At 39.3% G+C, this 21,092-nt stretch overlaps 2 protein-coding genes across 2 annotated transcripts in view; both read left to right on the top strand.

Annotated features, from left to right (window-relative positions):
• LOC111345311 (uncharacterized) overlaps positions 1 to 21,092 on the top strand; it is a 35,087-nt gene that overhangs the window by 8,516 nt on the left and 5,479 nt on the right. The gene's annotated exons all lie outside the window — the stretch shown is intronic.
• LOC148727167 (uncharacterized) lies at positions 11,173 to 20,339 on the top strand. The gene is made up of 2 exons (XM_088728935.1): positions 11,173 to 14,101; positions 18,508 to 20,339. The coding sequence occupies exon 1, from the start codon at positions 11,813 to 11,815 to the stop codon at positions 12,887 to 12,889; it is 1,077 nt and encodes a 358-aa protein (XP_088585061.1). The 5' UTR covers positions 11,173 to 11,812; the 3' UTR covers positions 12,890 to 14,101; positions 18,508 to 20,339.

Raw genomic sequence — 21,092 nt, 5'->3', positions numbered from 1 at the left:
TAGGGTAGCAGAGCTATGCGAGTACATTCCGATGGCGCTTCGTCTAGCAAGCCCACTTCTTTGTTCAGATTCCGAGTACTCTGTTGACGAGTTAATAGACGATTTAGAAAAGCACCCTACGCGCACACTTGAGTGTGAAGCTATAATGGAAATTGCCTTTGCGAAATTAAGCAAACCTTTGCGGCATTCTTTAATTCGTCTGTCTGTTTTTGGCCGATCTTTCGAAAAAAACGCAGCAAAGGCACTACTTGGCGACAACTGCGCTGAACACTTAATGAAGTTAAAGAAAAGATGCTTTATTCAAAAAAACGGAGATCGGTATATCCTTCACTTGCTTATCAGAAGTTACGCAAGAACGATGGGAGCAGAAAAATTTCCGGATATTTTGAATCAGGGCCAACAATCATTTGATGAGCACTTTCTAGCTATGATTTTGAGAAACGCAACGATGTATATGCGCAAAGATGAATGTAAAACCTCGTTTCATCTTTTTAATGAAGAAAGGCTTAACTATGAATCCCTGCTTAGAGATGTCAGTGATGAGAAGGTATGGAACTGTAAAGCACTGCGAGATGCTATAAGTGGTTGCCGGAAAGTCGCACCTTACGTAGAATTCTGCGTTCCTGTCAAATTGTACGAAGATTTTCTGAACGGGCTTTTACGATATGTTCGAAAGCAAAATGAAACAGTGCACGAAGTGGAAATTTTGTGTCTCCTGTATCATGAAGGAAGGAAACAAGGTTGTGCCAAAAAGCATGAAAAAAGCATGATGGACAGAGCTGCTGAGCTATTCAAAGAAAATCGGTCAGCTTTCAAAAAAAACATCCCGTCAGAGGTGTTTTATCTCAGCCATTATGGCAGATATCTGTCGCAGGATTGTGAACAAAGAAATGAAGGACAAGAATGGTTAAAAGAAGCACTAAGTATTTGCGAATCATATGAAAAAGGAAAGTTGATATCTGACAAGGGGGCAATTCTTGCACAAATGGGACATAATGCAAAATTCCAAGAAAAGAAGGATGAGGCACATAAATTTTATTCACAAGCTCTGGAGTGTCACCAAGACTATTATGGAGATCATATTTTGACTGCATTTGCCCATAAAAATCTCGCAGATTATTATCTGAATTATGAGGATCTACCTTTGGCGGAGGAAAACTACAAGAAGGCAATTGACATTATGAAATTAATGGATAAAGCAGAGCACAAAGAAGCAATACCCACGTACAAAAATATGGGAATCTGCTTCCAGCAGAGTGAAATGTTTGACGAATCTCGAAAAACGTATGAGAAAGGAAGTGAGGTTGCTGATAACACCATCGAAGGAAACCACAAATGGAAGGTTGGGATTAAAACCTACTTGGCGTTGCTTCTTCATTCAAAATACCCAGATGACACTGCTATGGCTGCCAGAATTGCCAAGGATGTTCTTGAAATGGGACGAGATCTTGGAATGAAGGACTGGCCAAGAAAGAAAGAACTTGAAAAAAATGTCTCAAACACACTAGACTTTTAGGAGAACTTCTGTTTTGAAAGACAAAAATTTCAGTTTAGATGTGCGAAAAGCGTGTAGAACTTTGCACAGAAGTATATAATTTTACCAACACCAGTCGCTTGAGTAAACGTTGACGGAAAATTTTCTTTTTCCTTTTTGAATTTTGCATGTCGACATGATTTCAGCGGTAGCTTGTGTAAATAATGCGGGAACTGTTTCAGATATGCTTAGGTGAAGACCATTCTTTTTTTTAGCTTTTTTTCATTTCAATGTACCTGGATATGTTCTTTCAACTTTGGGTGTATTTTTAATCTAATCTCTCACATTTGCTACCTCAACTCTCAGAGGTGAGTGTTAAAAACTTTGGTTGGTATACATTTTCCTTCTGGCATCTTAGTCAGCCTCATTCCCAGTCTCTACCCTTTGTCTCTCTCTCTCTCTCTCTCTCTCTCTCTCTCTCTCTCTCTCTCTCTCTCTCTCTCTCTCTCTCTCTCTCTCTCTCTCTCTCTCTCTCTCTCAGGAGAGGTAAGAAGAGAAGTTCTGGTAACGATTTTTGTTTGAGGCAACAACTTTTGATATTGTTTGTGACAATGGAGGCTCGGATTCAGTTTTTTACGGCAAATTATACCTTACTATCAAACCTTATGTGTATGTTGTTTTATAGCTTGTAGATCAAATAAAGGTTTTGTACTAAGACACTCCAAACATAAGCCTCGTCATCACATCTCAGCTGAATGAATAACCCTTTACACCCTAGGATCATTATGCATATTCTCCATACTGTTCTTCACATATTTCACAAGCTGTTGACAAGGAGAATTTGGTCAACATTCAAGAGACTTTTTAGTTGGTGATCATTTCCTTTATTCTCCTGACCAAAATGTCTGATCCAAGGCTGATATTGTAAGGAGAATTTGGATGCTAGTCTCTCTTGGGGTTTAAAGGGACAGATGGTGTTCATTTTTTACTGTAATCAGTCAGCATTGCTGAATTTTACTGTGGATCAAAGAGAAGTGATTGGAAAAACACCTTTTGTTCAGATAGCATGTTCTTAAAACCCTGCATAGAACAAGGGTGGACTTTGCTGTGTATCTCCTTTCAAATAAGGAAATTTTAATCCTATTAGCTCCCATGAGTAACTATGACAGAATTCCCCATAACAATATTAATACAATATCACGCAGAAAATTAATGAGAATAAGCAAAAATATAAATTAAGGCATATTACAGGTTGATCCAACACCAGATTCTCAAAAGAACATCATGAGAATTGTACAGCAGAAAGCAAAGAGAATTTCTCATGAGATCTTGGCAGTGCAAGGGTTGAAGTACCATACAGTCAATAAGGGCTTGGTAAAAGTTTGAATCCCAACTTGGACATGCCTGAGTCATTTTTCCATGAGTTTGAGCTAACTGAATTATTCCTAAGGAGGAGAAAAGATGAAACCAAGTAAACCCTAACTATATATGAGATAGTATCAAGCCTAAAACTGTAGGATACGTGAGGGAGGCTTTGGGATTTTCGGTTTTGCGGTTTTGACTGGTTTTTTAATCAGTTTTTCGGTTTTTGGGCCAAAAAGGTTCGTTTTTTCGGTTTTGATGTTTAGAGCGGTTTGCAAATTTTACGTGTTTTTGCATTCGGTTTTCGGTTTTCACGTAAACTGTGATGCGGTTTTCGGTTTTTCCTTTTTGACCCCTTTAAAGGTGAAAATGTAGCGGTTTTGTCAGGTTTGCATGCGGTTTTCGGTTTTGCTGCTTTTTTTCGTCGGTTTTTCGGTTTTGGAGGTTTTTTTCTCCGGTTTTGCGATTTCCAAGAGGCCCCAATGCCCCCCTCATACGTACTGGATTTACAAAGGCATTACACCCAAGCTGTTTAATAATCAACTTTTGAAACAAAGTTTACAAGACTATCTAGTAGAGAAACCATCATAATTGCCAAGATTGAATGAAATGTGTCTAGCATCACTTTCATTGAAATTTAGTGTATGATTTTTTAAATCATGCAACATAACCTTTTGACTCTTGAGAGCTTTTAACTGATTTGGAATCTTTTTATTTAACTCAAATGAATTGTCAATTTCCTTAGTTGCTTGCCTTGCAAGCATTTAGCTGGCCGAGAAAGTTACTTGCCCAAGTCAGTTGTCTAACTTGTCCTAGACGACAACCAAATGGGGGCTTTTTTGAGCCCTAAAAGAGTGTGGACAAAACGTGTGGCCTTTCCTGGAAAAAGTTTGAATCCCAACTTGGACTAGCCTGAGTCATTTTTCCACGAGTTTGAACTAATTTGATTATTCATAAGAAGGAAAAAAGATGAAAACCAAGTAAACAGGCCTACCCTATGGCCTACCGGTGGTCAGATTTTTAAAAGCATAGCATTGGTGCAAACCTTTCAACGCTTTCCTGGGGACTGTCTTACCAGTATGATACAATACAATCAGAAAAGGAGGCAAACAGTGTTTAGAAGTCAATACATGTCTCCTGTTTTTTGAGACAAGCCATTAGGATGGGTAAATTGCTCAAATGATTCAAAATTTGCGTTTCCTTGTGTTAATAATCTTAGCATAGGTGTGGACAGAGTGTGGATGATTAGCATCTTCTATGCTTTAGTTACATTTAAGAAAGATTATAGACCACTTTCATAAATGGCTGCCGGATTAATATTCTTTTGTTTAAATTTAAATTTGCCTGGGAGGCCTCGCTTGAGATAATGTATTCTTTTGAATTTTGTACTGGAGAACGAGGCCACCTAGGCAAATTTAAATTTAAACAAAAGAATATTAATCCGGCAGCCATTTATGAAAGTGGTCTATAACCAGCATAAAATACAATGATAACGACAGTCAAGTTGAAAATATTCATGGCTCAAACCAATTTTCAGTCTGTTCTATGTCAAGGCTATGCTCTAGCGGCGCCCGCTCGCCTCAGGCAACTTACACTCAGTCCCAAGCAATTGAAAAAATATTCCGGTGGTCCAGCCTCTTGTGCAGCATTCGCCTCTATTCCGGTGGTCCAGCCTGTGGTGCAGCATTCGCATCTATTCCGGTGGTTCAGCCTCTTGTGCAGCATTCGCCTCTATTCCGGTGGTCCAGCCTCTTGTGCAGCATTCGCCTCTATTCCGGTGGTCCAGCCTGTGGTGCAGCATTCGCCTCTATTCCGGTGGTCCAGCCTGTGGTGCAGCATTCGCCTCTATTCCGGTGGTTCAGCCTGTGGTGCAGCATTCGCCTCTATTCCGGTGGTCCAGCCTCTTGTGCAGCATTCGCCTCTATTCCGGTGGTCCAGCCTGTGGTGCAGCATTCGCCTCTATTCCGGTGGTTCAGCCTGTGGTGCAGCATTCGCCTCTATTCCGGTGGTTCAGCCTGTGGTGCAGCATTCGCCTCTATTCCGGTGGTTCAGCCTGTGGTGCAGCATTCGCCTCTATTCCGGTGGTTCAGCCTGTGGTGCAGCATTCGCCTCTATTCCGGTGGTTCAGCCTGTGGTGCAGCATTCGCCTCTATTCCGGTGGTTCAGCCTGTGGTGCAGCATTCGCCTCTATTCCGGTGGTTCAGCCTGTGGTGCAGCATTCGCCTCTATTCCGGTGGTCCAGCCTCTTGTGCAGCATTCGCCTCTATTCCGGTGGTCCAGCCTGTGGTGCAGCATTCGCCTCTATTCCGGTGGTCCAGCCTGTGGTGCAGCATTCGCCTCTATTCCGGTGGTCCAGCCTGTGGTGCAGCATTCGCCTCTATTCCGGTGGTCCAGCCTGTGGTGCAGTATTCGCCTCTATTCCGGTGGTCCAGCCTGTGGTGCAGCATTCGCCTCTATTCCGGTGGTCCAGCCTGTGGTGCAGCATTCGCCTCTATTCCGGTGGTCCAGCCTGTGGTGCAGCATTCGCCTCTATTCCGGTGGTCCAGCCGGGCACTTAGCCTCTTCTGCAACATTTGCCTCTATGGTAAATCTGGCTATTAATTGCTACATTTTTAATTGATTGATTTATAACCATTACTGGCAGAAAAGATATTCTTTTGCGCGACGCGAAGTCGAATTGTTCACGGTCGAAGATTACGAAGTAACTGCTACGTTCCGCTTCACATGATTTCATACGAACCCAAATTAAAATAATAATTGTAACAATAGTTCCTGTCAGTTCCTGAACGTGATAAACCGCACGGATATTGTAAAAATAGGTGTTGAACACCGCGATTTTGCTAGAGATGATCATTGTCTGATTTAGTTCAGTGTTTCAGTGGATTTGGAGAGTGTAGCCCATTCATTTTAATTTCAAACCAAGATTCTCTCTATATGCAAATTTCCCGCGAGCCAAGCTTTGTTTGTAGATGTTTATTGATTGCTGTGATAAGCGACTTGCAATTACTTTAGAAAGATTTAGCGAGAACTGAGCTTATGACAATTGCATATTTTGACTTGTTTAGTTTGGTGCTTTCAATGAAAAATATATGAAGTTCACATACTTTGTACTGCGGTATTAAATACATATGATGCACGATCCTCGCAGTAGATAGCGCTATTTAAGCAATAGGGTTTATTACGAATCAACTTACGGGTTTATTACGAATCAACTTAACGGCCTGCTCCCAGTTGGCTTGTTAGCTCAATTGGTATAGCGCTGCACTAGTATCGCAGAGGTCAGTGGTTCGAATCCCGTACAGGCCTGATTTTTTTCAGGTCTGATTTTCGCTATTGCTTCAATAGCGCTATCTACTGCGAGGATCGTGCATCATATGTATTTGGTGCTTTCGAATGAAAGTTCTAAGTGGTTTTGAAATATCCAAAGAAGCACAATTGCCATTTTGAAAAATGACACAAGCTAACCGCTAAAACTACCAACACACTCTGGCACGCAGTGTGTTAATTTTCAGAGTAAGATTTTTAATGTAGCTTTTCCACAACCCCACAGCTTTCCTGCAAGTGTTAGAAAAAAATTCAAAATATTTCCCTTTCAAAGCGACACGCTTTAGTAGAGATTACTTTTGCAGAAGGTTCTCATGGCCAGACTAGCGACTCTATTTTTAATTGTACCTGTAAACATCTAGTCAATTTTTCGTCGACTTTCTGAAAATTTCAGCTCTCCACAATTAGTCAATTATGTGCGGCTTTTTCATTTTGCCCCTCACTTCTTTTCTGAAAAATGGATGAAAATGTTGTGCATGTTGTGCTGTTCATTGATAATGATAACTGTAATTTGCAATCATGCCTTTGATAAAGTGTTCCATTAACTGGGAGGCAAACTTGTTTGTGCCAAAAAGAAGCCAGAAATAATCTGATAGTGTATTGTATATGCTAAACAGCAACACCGAAAGTAAAACGCTTTCTAAACCGCTTGAATTATTGAAATTCATGGTTTGGTTAAATATTAACTGATGAAAACATGAAATAAATTAATTATAAATTATTAATTGCTTGGTTAATTAATTAACTTTTGGGCGACCAACCTGGAGGGTTGGGCACCCCAACTGGAGTGGTTGGGAGCCCGAAAGGCTCCCTGAATATTTCTTAGAGCACAGCCTTGCATGTCAATTTTTTTTTTTTTTTTTTGAGGAACAAGCCAATAATTAATTAATTAACTAACTTAAGGACGTTTATTTTGAGATATAAAATGAAAAGAAAAAATATTAAACAGATTGTTAAATTTGTCAGTTGCTCTGTTTTCTATCTTTTTGGCGCAATGTCATGCAATAAAGTATCCCAAATGAACTTCCTGTTGCATACCCTGCGAGCAGAGCCTTTTCTTCTTTTCTTCTTCTTTTCTTTTTTTTAATCCTTCAAGGGTTAAAAAGAAGAAAAGAAGATTCGATTCGATTCGAGGACGGGTTAAAAAGGCTCTGCTCACAGGGTACCTGTTGCACAGAGAACAGCTTAATACACCACTTGTATTGTTATGCTACCACAACTCAGTAGGAAAAGCAAGTTAAGTTTGTGAAATGTTTATGATGGCGATGCCTGCGCGTCCCGGGGTGCTTGTTGCAAATTCAATAATCCACAGCACTTAGAGGTACTTAAAAAATTGGCCTTGTACGTACTGTTTTCGTTTTCTTACCTGGGTATGTTGTCCGATATAACGCCGTTCATTATACTTTTACACTAGCACTCCACTAAATGTTACCAACTGGCCGCCTGTATGGATTGTGAGGCCGCCATTGTGGATAGGGAGGCAGAGCTGAATAATGAAATGCTACGTCAGAGGGTATGTGGTCAACAACGCAGGCTCAAGTGTCCTAGGTCTAAAAACTAGCGAAATTGGCGGAAAATAATAAGGGGTGACTTTTAAAACCGAGGAACTCTGTTTTCGTCGAAAGCATTTTCCTATTTCCTGAAGTTTTAAGGAGAAAATTAATTCTTGTAAATTTTTAGGGGGTGCACCAAAGTTTTGGAGGTTGTTCTGTAAAAGAAAAGCGGCAAGGAAAACGACACGTATAGACAAATCATTTGTAGTTGTTGTATTAAATAACCGTGGTATCAATCCCGAAATTTTCTAAATAACAAGTTTAGCAGTTTTCAAAAGCGTCGACTATACAAATATCTTTCACTGCTCTAATAAGCAACGAAGGCATCGGGAAAAGCATCAAAAAATGATATTTTTGTTCCGGAAACTTGCCACGCGACGGCAAGAAAGTATCGCGACTTCGGTTGTCCAAGGCGTTAATCACAGCTGGCGTGCCTTTCACTTGGTTTTTGCAATCTCTACTTTTTTTCCCTGGAAATGAATGCTAAGGAACTCTACAAAAATTGAGTTCCATCTGAATGATCTTTGAGTCTTCTATTTAACAAACGGTAAACACCACAGCGTACACTATTGAGTTATGGATGCACGCGGGAGGTTGCTAAGCACGAAAGAAGCGTAAGAGTCGCTCCAGGCGATAGCCGAGAGCGACTCTAGCTTCTTGAGTGCTTAGCAAACCTTCCAAGTGCATCCATAACTCAATAGTGTACGCTGTGGTGTTTGCCACTTGTTTTATAACATAACATTGATACATTGTAGCTAAAGAGTTCCCTTTTATTTAACAAACCTTACCTGACCAGAAAAAACAAGCACGCGCGGAAAAATAGTCTTTGCATTTGCTCACGTCAGCAGCGTACACCCTTGGGCAAATGGGGGACGCTAAATTGACCAATCAGAGCACGCGCTTTACTTTGGTTATGTTATAAAAGTTTGTATCCACAGGCCCAGATGGAAAACTTTCATAACAAAAATTCTACCGGCTGAAGTTCTCTTACTTCATATCATATATAAACAATTGCCTCCATTCCATGTGAAAATATGCAAGGAGGAAAACTCAAGGATTCAAGAAACAGCCAAATTGAGGCTAATAAATAAATGGCCAAATATATAGTTTATTTCCGACCACTTGCAGTCTATAGGCTGAATTACTGGTACAGTTTTAAAAATATACACACTGGAAACCTAAATAAATACACATAATACTTTACACAGGTTGATACTAAACGGTAACGAAATTTTTAAAACGCTCAGTTCTCACAAGTGTGCGGTGAGAAGATTTGCCTGATCGCAGACACATTTGCGTTGTGCTGTGAAGTACCCGCTCATGAATATGGGGGTACAAGGGATGGCCTGGGCGAATTTTACGAATAAACCGCTTGCATGCAGCTACGCGGCGCGCCGACAAGGCCTGAATGGCGGCCTTTTCAAGCGTATGTTCGTATGGAAGGTCAGGCTATATAATAGAAAGAGCCCTTTTCTGGACGTCTTCCAGTGTGTTATCCAAGTACTTTGGCAAGTCAGCAAACACAGCTGACGCGCACTCCAATATAGATCTTACAAGTGCACAGTACACAGTGCACAGTACACAGTAATGTGCACAGTGCACAGTACACAGTAATGTGTTTACCATCCCTCAAATGTTTCTAATAAAGGCCGCTCGTTTTAGGAGACCTCGCCTCAAAATAACCTATGATAAAATAATTATGTTTTCAGTTCAAAATTATTTTTTTCTATTCACTTTAACAGATGCACTCGGGATGAAAACTAAGCGTTCGAATCGAACAAAAATAAAACATTTTGAATTCTGGGATGTTCTTCATATTATTGGCTCCATCACGTTACGATTTTGGACCAGTGCTTAAACAGCAGGTGAAATGTTGTGTAAGCGTCTCTGCGAAAGGCACATTCAGACAACTTGTGTGGCAAAACTAGGCACAGCTATCGCACCCAGGCCAATCCGAGTGGGGAGATTCATTACTATGGGTTCTGGAGTTTTCCGAAGCGATTCAAAAATCATTCAGATCGAGAACTCAATTTCTGTAGAGTTCCCTAGCTTTATTTCCCGGAAAAAAAGTAGAGATTGCAAACATCAAGTGAAAAGCATGCACGCCAGCTGTGATTAACGCCTTGCACAACCGAAGTCGCGATACTTTCTTTTCTACTTCACATGCATCACCATTTTCCTACCGTTTCTTCCCATTACTTCCCTTTACAATGACACTGAGTTCAATCGGCTTGCCACACAGTGTATTATACATTACACCCTTTGCTCTATGTCCCATATTTACTGTTGATGTACCAGCCAGTGTACCAGTACAGATGTACCAGTACAGATATCAATGACACACCCAAAGTTATTAATCGCTAGCTGCAGTTTTTTATATGCATCAAACTTAAAGACATCATGTGCACTTGGTTCCAGTTGCCACCTTACTGAATTTCGGTTTTACAATCTACCTAACAGTTGACTGTTCATGTTTAAAGTCTCTACTTCACTGCTATTTTCCAAAACCTTCTCAGTAGTTCTACACCGCTAAGTATACCATGCAAGGTTGCAACCATTCCTCTTGTTGGACTTTTAGAGACTTTCGTTTTGCATTTTTCAGTTCTCGCACACCCTAAATCAGTCCCTCACAACACTCATTCAAATAAACTGATAAATTCTGAAAACAGTTGATAACTCCTTTACCAGTCTGTTCTGCGTGCAGTTCAACACCTCTACATCTCCGAAACTCAAATGTCTCGTTTAGCAACCCTGCTTATCCTTTTGTCTGTGAGAGAATTTTCAACATGCTTTCCTTCTTCTTAGCAAAAGCGTCTTTGACTAAAGAATACTTGTGTTCTCGATGGTCCGCAATTGTACGACCCTACAGATGGCTTTTTCTTATGTCTCACAAAACAGCTGTAACAACTCTCCGTCATGTTCATGGAAAAAACTGGGTTTTGACACAACAACGATTCCCATGTTTTTTACCACTTCAAGAGACACCAGACGATGTGAGATCGTGCTACGCCCTCGCGGGTGACCCTGAAAACAAAAATCACAAAGAAACTGACAGCATGTGGTACATCTGTTGACAGGAGGATCCCCACTCTTACAGTTGTCACACTCCGGAGCACTACTTACTGGTGGTTCATAAATTAATGATGGAGAAATTATCTGGCAGAGAATTAACTTTACCTTCAGGAATCTTTTTTAAAAGAAAATAACTTTACAGTACCTCCATTTTCAAGAAAAATAGGTTGGATGACCTTTTTCTGGCCGTGGCCAATAAGTGCTGGTTGAGGTTATCGTGTTAACTCCTCGCCTTTTGTAAGACTAATTCGAAGTCACATCACCACCATTCAATTCTGAATCACTCCCACAATGTTAAGAAGACGTTTGTGCGCGTGCGACTCGCGTGCGCGTGCTTTGGGACTACGTAGGCTAATAATATCGTAAGCAAATCACGCGGACCTTTTAATTTTGACGTGTGCGAATTTCTAGAGGGAGTTGAAAGGTTTTTAGTTTATCGAATAGCTGTTTTGTTTAATGGTCGTTGTCGTTTACCATGAGTCTACAGTTTACCGTGTTGGAATTAAAGTGTTTGTTTGGATTTCCCGTTTCGCTTCCGAACATTTTTGGCGACCACGATGGGAGCAAGGTATGAGCTGTATTTCTTTGGAGATCTCGTTTGCGAGTTGAGTGCTATGACTTCTGCTGAATCCGAGAATTGCGAAGTTGTTGAAGTTACCGTGAAAAACGACAAAACTGGACCGAGTGGAGTCAACAAACAGAAGCAAAAGGACGTTCTGTTGATAGAGATTAAGAAAAGAAAACGTACTGCAAAGACGAAATTGACAAAACTCAGACATGAGTTGGAAAAACTATGCTTAAGAGATTCAAAAATAACGGACATAGAAAGTGCGATTGAACAGCTGTGGGCGGCGCTAGAGACATACAAGAGATTTTAGAGGAACTGACCGCATTCTGTGTGGAATTCGAAGAAGAACCTGCAAAAAAAGAAGCGTTTGAAGAGTCCGAAACGATCGAAAGAGAAGTACAAAAAACGATTGAAGCGGGTCAAAATACGATTACAGTCCGTGCGTCCAAAACCAAAAATATGAACTGGCCATTAAGCGAGAACACAGCGAATCGCTACGAGCAATCGGCCCAAGAAGATCAGCTTAACGAAAGTCACGGCAGCCACGACGTCCGGAACCGATATTTGAAGCCGTTAACAGTTCCCACGTTCAATCATGACAAGAGAAAGTTTGAAGATTTTTGGACCCTTTTTACAAGTCTCGTAGCCGTGTCAACGGAGCCAGTACATTTAAAAATGGTAAGATTACGACAATGCCTTATAGGGAACGGTTTGGAAGCCATCCGTGGTCTTGGAATCACCTCCCCCGAATACGAGGAGGCAAAAGAAATATTAAAGACGAAGTATGGAGGTACGCGCCGGCTTCTGCGAGTCTACTTGGATCAACTAGAACAGGCGCCGTTAATAAGAAGCAACGATATCCACGCGTTAGAGAAGTTTGCTGACCTTGTTAGAATTACAGTGGTAAAGTTACAGGCCGAAGGAAGAGACGGTGAGTTACGAGATGGAACTCTTCATAGCCTGCTGGTAAAAAAGTTGCCTGATCGTCAGCTAGAGAATTACAGTCGCTGGTTAAACGAACGCGCCAGACAAAGATCAGTCAAAGCTTTCAGAGACTGGTTGAAAGACGAAGTGAGATTCCGAATAGAAGCGGTGGAAATGGTGGACGGGATTGAGTCGAAACCTTTCGAGCACGCCAGATTGCCGAGAGTACCGAGATGCCAGGATCAGAGCAGGATGCGAAATTTACATACTGTTGCGATGGGGAAAGACCCGCGTAGTGTGAAGCTTCCATGTTCTCTCTGTCACAGTTTCGATAACGGGGTGTGGTATTGCAAGGAGTTTTACGACAGAAGAGTGGATGACCGCTGGAAGATCGCGAAAGAAGGAAAGCTGCGTTTCCGTTGCCTAGCCTCTGATCATAGGGAGAAAGATTGCCTGAGAGCCCGCAAGTGTGATATAGACGGTTGCTGTCGAAATCACCACCGTCTTCTTCATGGAGGTGAAGTTTTGTCGGAAACTGGACTGACGACAACGTTGCCTTATGTTGAAGACGAGAGACGCCCAGATGTTCCACGGGAGGGGCACCCGCTGTGACCCTGACCAGCTGTAATGAAGGAACGTCGACTGAACCTTATTCGTTATGAACTGTCCCTGTGTGGATGAAGGCCAATGGTAGAAAAGTGAAAATAAACGCCATTCTAGACGACGTATCGAACGAAACTTTCCTAAATGAAGTGGTTGCTGGGGTACTAGGACTGCAAGAGCCTTTCAAAAAAGTTCAAGTTCATGTTCTCAACAACACAGTCGAAAAGTTTCAGTCCATGCCATTAAAATTGAAATCGAAAGTGTGGATGGCAGGTTGTCAAAGGAAATCGAGGTAAAAACATGTCCCCAGAAAGTCACAGGTAGTTACAGAGCTGTGAACTGGAACAAACATCAGGATAAATGGCCTCACCTGACCCAGTGCAGTTTTCCCAGGCCGGCAAATGATGGACTTGTCGATCTTCTTATTGGCACTGATAACGCTGAACTTCATTATTCACATGTTGATCTCGGAGGAAAATATGGTGGACCTGTCGCCTGCCTCGGACCACTTGGGTGGAGTTATATAGGTGCGCCTGACGAAAGCGAAACCGCGAGGACACGACCCCACGTTATTCGTTCCTTCTTAACTACAGAGCCAATTTGGAGCGAGAGAAAAGAGTCCTGTTGTGATGTCGACAACAGCTTAAAGAGATTCTGGGAAATTGAGAAGTCTGGCACAGACCGCGACTACAGACTCGGACTCACCGAAGAAGAAAGACTAGCTTTAAGCAAAGTGAAAGATGCCCTAAAGTACAAAAATGCAAGGTATCGTGTAGCCGTTCCTTGCATGGCAAAATGGGAGGACAGTTCGCTCCTGAGGCCGTTGAAACCACTACTTTGCATCCGCGTCAACGATGGCGGAAGGTTCAAGAGAAGAAAGGTTGTCTCAAGTACTCGTTCCATTGTTGTTTTCGATGCATTTCGGCTTCACTTCTTCAGAGGGAAAACCGACGCAGGCGCGTATCAGCGGTTAACCATATCGAAGAAATATTTACAGAACACGCGCTAACACAACGCTACCTCCGGGTTGATGGACTACTGGCTAAAAATCCTGCATTTTTGGCAAATTCGAGATTTTGCCGATCTATAGATTCGATCATTGATCGAGAAAAAGTTTTCAGAGGTTTATTTTAAAGTTTTTCCAGTTGTGGAAAAAGATATCAGCTTGTTGGTTATCGTTACTTGTCTCTTCCATCGATGGTCCTTCCATTGTGATTACAGGTTTGTAACTGCGGGCCTGAACATAACCGTTGCTTTAATCTCCGTGCCACAGTTGTGCTTTTCAGTCAATTTTTTTATTCTAATATAAGGTATATCCACCATATGTGTTACAAATATTACTACGTTAGAACGAATTTATTTGGCGAAGGACTCTCAACTCTCATTTGAGTGAAAGATTCGAGAATTAACGAATAATCATAAAAGTAAAATTGTTATCATTAAAACTATGGTAGTACGATCTTTATTCGTTATTCCTATGCGAGACAGTAAATTGTCACAAAAATATGAATTTATCCAATACGTATAGTATTTCTTAGAATGTGATCGAATTTCTTTATCGGGAAAATATTAATGCAGTCTGAAGAATAATTACGCAGGAGCTAATAACTTTTGACTTAAGTTATTCTGTGTTAACCATTACTGGTTCCGAGAAGTGAGTCAGGAAGTTTTCGTGGAAAACATAATGATGATTTGAGCAGACGCTTTATAATTTGAAAAACATATTTGCTAAGTGGGCTAAATTTTAAGGGGTAGTCTGTCTTGCAAGAGCTTTTTGACTTTCCTTCCTTCTACTATTTATTATACAATTAGCTGTAATCAAAGCCAAAAACTGCAATATAATTACATTCTTACAATGTGCTTCTGATTCTTTTGATCTGATAGTTTGCTCTCATATACAATTGTATATATAATTCACACTCATCAATTGAGTCAATACAGGTGAATCAGTTACTGAAAATGGTCTCTGAAGATTCTAAATCTTAAAAATTAGGTTCAAACTGTTGATTGTAAGACTAGTTCATTTGCACATTGACGTTAAAATATCCTTTGGCCAAAAATCACACAAGAATTAAACTACTTCCAACTGTGAGAACCTGTTCTTGCTAATCTATCACAGGAGCAAAGAAAATAAAGCATGCTCCTCTTAAATGTTGGGTTGATTTATTATTATCCGCAGCAATTAAGTTACCTGTTTATGATCATTAGCAGTTTCAATAGCACTTGAGCATAAATCATACTTAATAGAATTGATTGATTAGAAAAGATAAAAATGGTGGTGCTGCAGTTTTGCTGAATGGAAATTCCCTGGCTGTAATCATGTTACACTCTTTTTGTTCACACTTTGTGATGTAATAGATCGACAGCAAGTTCTTTTTTGTTTAGTTACTTTAAAATGATTGAAATGCATATATACACTGGTCAGTTCCAAGTAATAGCTGTCAGATGACCCTGAAAGCACTCTGATTTCCTTAACATTCTGTGTTTTTGACAATGTCAAAGGGGAGTAAGATATTGATTAAAATGTTTAGTAAATCATGGCAACTGATAACCTGTCGTCTTCCGCCCAAATTCAAAACTAGTAGAGATCAAAGCTTACCTTTTAAATAGCCTTTGTAACAGCTCAATTCGTATTCTTAAGACTGTCAAAAAAACTTATTGCTCTCTGTTATTTTATTCAGCATCATCTGCTATGTTATTTTCATGTTCTAAAGTCTCAGTGATATTGAGCCTAGGTGAATTTTTACTGTACGTATGTGTTTGATGCTCAGTATGTCTTAAGTCTGAGATGAATTTTAACCTGCACGGTTAACCTTAAGCACATTTCTCAGGGTGTACAAAAGTGGAGAGGTGAACGTACTGCATAGGTGTTTAAGTGTGGCAAAGAGGGTAGTACATTTTACTAAAACCTGGTTGAATTTCCCCCTCAATTTTTGTCCTTATTACTAGTCAAGTGAGCTCGCGGCAAAAAATTTCTTTCTAGTTTTACAAATATCTACAGGTCCAGTTTGCAAAGCAGCCAATTAAAAGAGGAACCCAAACAAAATATCAGAATTGTTTTTTATTTATGTGACATCTCTTTTTTTGACTCAGCAGTGTTATTTTCCATTGTTGTTGGTTAAGGGAATTAATATACAATTATGATGTCTTAAACAAAACTTATGAAGATTTTTTCTCGCGTGTTTGGATATCAAACAATGGCATCAAACATCAGCATACATCTGCTTGTGAGGTTTGACTTGGGGCACTTGCCGTTCATCATTAATTTGAATTATCAGTATTATTTTATACATTTCCAACACTAGGGACAAGGCTTTGTCAGTGTCAGTGTTCAAAAAGTTTATGTGGTTGAGCTTTCCATTTTCATTATTTCTGTTGTTGTTGTTGTTTTTTTTTTTAATAATTAATTTTTTTTGGTTACTATTTTTCTATGCTCATAGTTTATTATGCCTGCTTCTCTATCCATATGCAATTTATGTATTTTCATGAGCAGGACTGACTATTGTTTTCTGTTTATTATTATGAACAGGTTTCTGTGAACCTAAAATAACTAAAAGAATTTCTCTATACAACCAATTGAAGAAGTGACTTTAAGTTTTAGTTTATCAATAGAAAGTAATTGTTTGAAATATTAATTACAGAATGGAACATCTTGTTAAAAATGTGATTGTTATTAAACAAAATTTTGAACAATTGATAAAAATCCCCAAATCTGCTTTTTCTTATTTTAAATCTCTTTTCTTATATTGTATTGTACTATCATCCAGGTCTTGCTCAAGGCTTAGTATTAGGATATTTATGTGCCCTTGTGGAATTGCAATGCGGAATATTTTAAGCGCTATGAAGCGATTATTTTATAGAGAATGACCCAAAACTCATTTTTTTTTAAGATTAATGTTGTTGCATGTGCTTATTGATGACTGTCCTCGCAACCTCTTTACGTTTTATTTATTACCTTTAAAAGAAAAACCTGTTGTGCAATGGCTACCCCTTCAGCAACATCCACCAAAGAGACAACAAATTATGTGCGAATCTGTCGTCTTCTTGTGGATTTTGGTACCCCCGGTCTGAGAGACACATTTGACCGAATTCACCCACTAAGCAACCTTTCTTCAGTTCTTGCAAAAAATAGAGCTAAACTTCTTAAGGTAACAAATTCTTTGCAGAAGACTCCCTCAGATCATTTCTGAACAAATTTTCATTTATCATTTTCCCCATGCTGTGTATCTTAGAATCGGTTCAGGTTAAGCTCATGCTAAGGGGAAATAGTGTTGTTTTTGAGGATATAAAAACTAGTTTGGGGCTTTTCATTTCTGCGCGGAAAAACTGACAGGCTGAACTTTGTGAAAATTGCAACATCGTCATTTACGTCACGACACAATCTAATTAGGCACCCGGAATTCTAAAAACGTTTTAGAAGTTAGTACCATGTTCAATCAGGAAATCAATACAGTGAGCTAGCCTTGCATAGCTGACTACAGCATGAAATGTGATATATGGATTTTGAAATATTGGTGATTTTTATAAGCGTTCCCTGAGCTCAAAATTAAATGAAATGGTTCCGTGTTAGACTTAAGCCATACCTCAATCCCTCCTATACAAATCTGTGAAATTGATACGGACTTACTGTCTTTTATGCTTTTCATGAGCAAAGGTCCCTTGCCTCTACTCGGGGCTGATTTCCACCGTTTTACAGCCGACGCTTGTTTTAGTTTTCGTGAATTTTCTAGGACGAAGAAGCAAGTCTGTAAAAAAGAAAACCTTGCCATATTTCTAAGTTCACTATAAGGTATCTCTGGGCAAATATGAAGGTTTGCAATTTTTCAATCATGTGCCATATTTTTTGATTTTCATTCAGTCATTCCAACATTCGGTCTGAACTCTTTTCCTTCTGGAATTTTGCATTTTGACATGATTTCAGCGGTAGTTTGTGTAAATAACACAGGAACTGTTTCAGGTATTCTTAGTTCAAGGTCATTCTTGTTCTACCTTATTTTTATTTGTATCTGGATGTGAATATTCTCTCAAATGTGGGTGTATTTTTGAGCTAATCTCCCTCAATAAACTACCTCAACTCTCCGAAGTGAGTGTTAAAAACTTTCGTTTATCTACATTTCCCTTCTGGGATTTTAGTCAGCTTCATTCCCACGGTCGTTACCCTTCCTCTACTCTCTTTCTCTTTCTCTCTCTCGTCTACCCACAATTGAAAATTTTTTAAAGAAAAAGGCTTGTTTATTTGTTTTTGATTGCCTAAACAGCAATGTTTGTAGTCCTTTCAAAGAATATTTTAAATTGTTAACCCACGATTTTAATACGAGGAACAGAGGGACCACCGTTGCTCTGCCGAAAGTGAGACTTGCCTTTGCTCGGAAAAGTTTTTATTTTTTAGGAGCTTCAGTTTTTAATTTTTTACCTTTAAAAATCAACCAAATTAGCAGTAGGGTACCTTTTAGGGAGTCTTTAGATCAATTTTTTGCATAGGGCATTTAATTAGGTGCGTAGTCATCCTTATCTTATTCTAGTTTTTATCCTTATATTATGTTATTTAGACAGGACCCCATCAATAACAGTGCTCCTGCACTGAAGGGCTATCCTGTATAAATATTCGTTATTATTATTATTATTAGGAGAAGTCAGGAGAGAAGTAAAAGTGTCCAAAATCGTGATTTTGTTGGATCTTTACGCACATCAGTGATTCTACAACTTGATCCAATACCAAATTCTCCAAAGGAACATCATAAGAATTGTGGAGCAGACAGCAGAGAGAATTTCTAATGAGATCTTGGCAGTGCAAGGGTTGAAGTACCATACAGTCAATCATTAGGCTTGGAAAAAGTCTGAATCCCAACTTGGACTTGTCTGAGTCATTTTTCCCTGAGTTTGAGTTAATTGAATTATTCATAAGGAGTAGAAAAGATGGAAGCTAGTTAAAGACCAAGATGAAATAGCATCAAGCCTAAAACTGCAGGATATTGGATGTACAAAGGCATTACACCCAAGCTTTTTAACAATCAACCGTTTTGAAACAAGGTTTACCGGACTAGTATATAAACCATTATAATTGCCAAGATTGAAATGAATATGCATGTTAAGCATCACTTTCAATGAAGTTATGTACAAATGTTTTAAATCATGCAACCCTTTGACTCTTGACAGCTTTTAACTGATTTGGAATAGGAGGACTTTTCTTAATTAAAATCCATTGAATGGTTAATCTCCTGGAGTTGCTTGCCTTGCAAGCATTTAGCAGGCAGAGAAAGTTAATTGCCCAAGTCAGTAGTCTACTTGTCCTGAATGGCCAAATGGGGGCTTTCTTGAGCCTTGAAACATTGTTGAAAGTGGTTTAAACGACTTAGTTTTGAATTTCATCATGGCCTTGAAGCCCATTGCTCTATAACCTATTTGATACATTAATTGAATTGTTTCTGCATTCTGAAACTTGCTCTGGCACAGTCACTTCACTTAGTGTATTCCAGCATTGAAGATCACAATAAGTACCTGTGACATTCCATTTTTCCCCTTGAGTTTGTCTCAAAATTGTTTCTTGACTTCAAACAAGTAGAGGTGATAGATACATATGATGCACAATCCTCGCAGTAGATGGTGCTATTTAAGCTATTGCGAAAATCAGACCTGAACAAAATCAGGCCTGTGACCGGAGTACAAAAATTAATATATAAACTTCATATATTTCAAATATATGAAAAAAAATCAGGCCTAATACCGCAGTACAAAATATATGAACCTCATATATTTCATTGTATCTCATTTATCACTTTCACGGGTTTATTACGAATCAACTTAATGGCCTGCTCCCAGTTGGCTTGTTAGCTCGATTGGTAGAGCGCTGCACTAGTATCGCAGAGGTCAGTGGTTCGAATCCCGTACAGGCCTGAATTTTTTCAGGTCTGATTTTCACTATTGCTTAAATAGCGCCATCTTAACTGCGAGGATTGTGCATCATATTTACCTGATAAGTTTAAGTATTCTCATTAGCCATCTGCTGGATAATATGTAGATATTATAGGAAGAGCTAGGTTATGCATAATAATCATTTCTGCGAACTAAAGGGTTAAGTTACCTGTTTATGATCAGAACGATTTATGAAAGCTATTCATTACAACTATAGACAGCACTTGAGCATCAGTCATACTTAGTAGCGGTAGATGGCTACAGGTTCAGGAAGGATAAAAACAGTGATGTAGCAGTTTAGGTGAATGGAAGCGCCCTGACTTTAATCTTGTTACAGTCTTTTTTTTTTTTTTCATGCTTTGTGATGTAACAGATTAACTGCAATTTTTTTTGTTCAGTTTCTTTAAATCAACTGGAAGGCATGTGCAGGTCAGTTCCAAGTAATAATTGTCAGATGGCAATGAAAGTATTCTGTTTTCCTCAACAGTCAGTGTTTTTGGCAAAGTCAAAGAGGAATAAGATATTGATTAAAATAATGTTTAGTAAATCATGGCAACTGATAACCTACATCTTCCACCTAAATTCAAAACTAGTAGAGAAGGCTTACCTTTCAAATGGCCTTTGTAACAGCTCAATTCATTTTCTTGAGACTGTCAAAAAACTGAATGCTCTCGGTTTTTTTATTCAGCATCATCTGCTATGTTATTTTCATGTTCTAAAGTCTCAGTGATATTGAGTCTTGGTGAATTTTCTTTGTACGTGTATGTTTAATGCTCAGTACGTCTTGAGTCTGATATGATTCTCAACCTGATTAACCTCAAGCACATGTCTGGTGTACAAAAGTGGGAGGTGAACATACTGCACAGTGTTGAAGTGTGGCAAAGAGGGTGGTGCATTTCACTAAAACCTGGTTGAATTTCCCCCACAATATTTGCCCTCATTACAAGTTAAGTGAGCTCGCGGCAAAAAAATTGTTTTTAGTTTTACAAATATTTACAGGTCCAGTTTGCAAAGCAACCAATTAAATGAGGAAGCCAAACAAAATATCAGAATTATTTTTCATTCATGTGACATCTTTTTTTTTGACTCAGCAGTGTTATTTTCCATTCTTTTTGGTGAAGGGAATGTAAAATTATGATGTCTTACACAAAACTTCTAGACTGAGAGTTTTTCTCATGTGTGTGGATATCATATAATAGCATCAAACATCAGCAGATGCACGCTGCATGTGAGGTTTGACTTGTGGCACTCGCCGTTTATCATCCACAAGTCAAGTTTTAATGTTGATTGTCAATATTAT

The sequence above is a fragment of the Stylophora pistillata genome, chromosome 7, assembly GCF_964205215.1.
Source record: "Stylophora pistillata chromosome 7, jaStyPist1.2, whole genome shotgun sequence".
Classification (NCBI taxonomy): domain Eukaryota; kingdom Metazoa; phylum Cnidaria; class Anthozoa; order Scleractinia; family Pocilloporidae; genus Stylophora; species Stylophora pistillata.
Note: the sequence above shows the minus strand (reverse complement) of the source record. Positions and strands in the feature narration are given on the sequence as shown.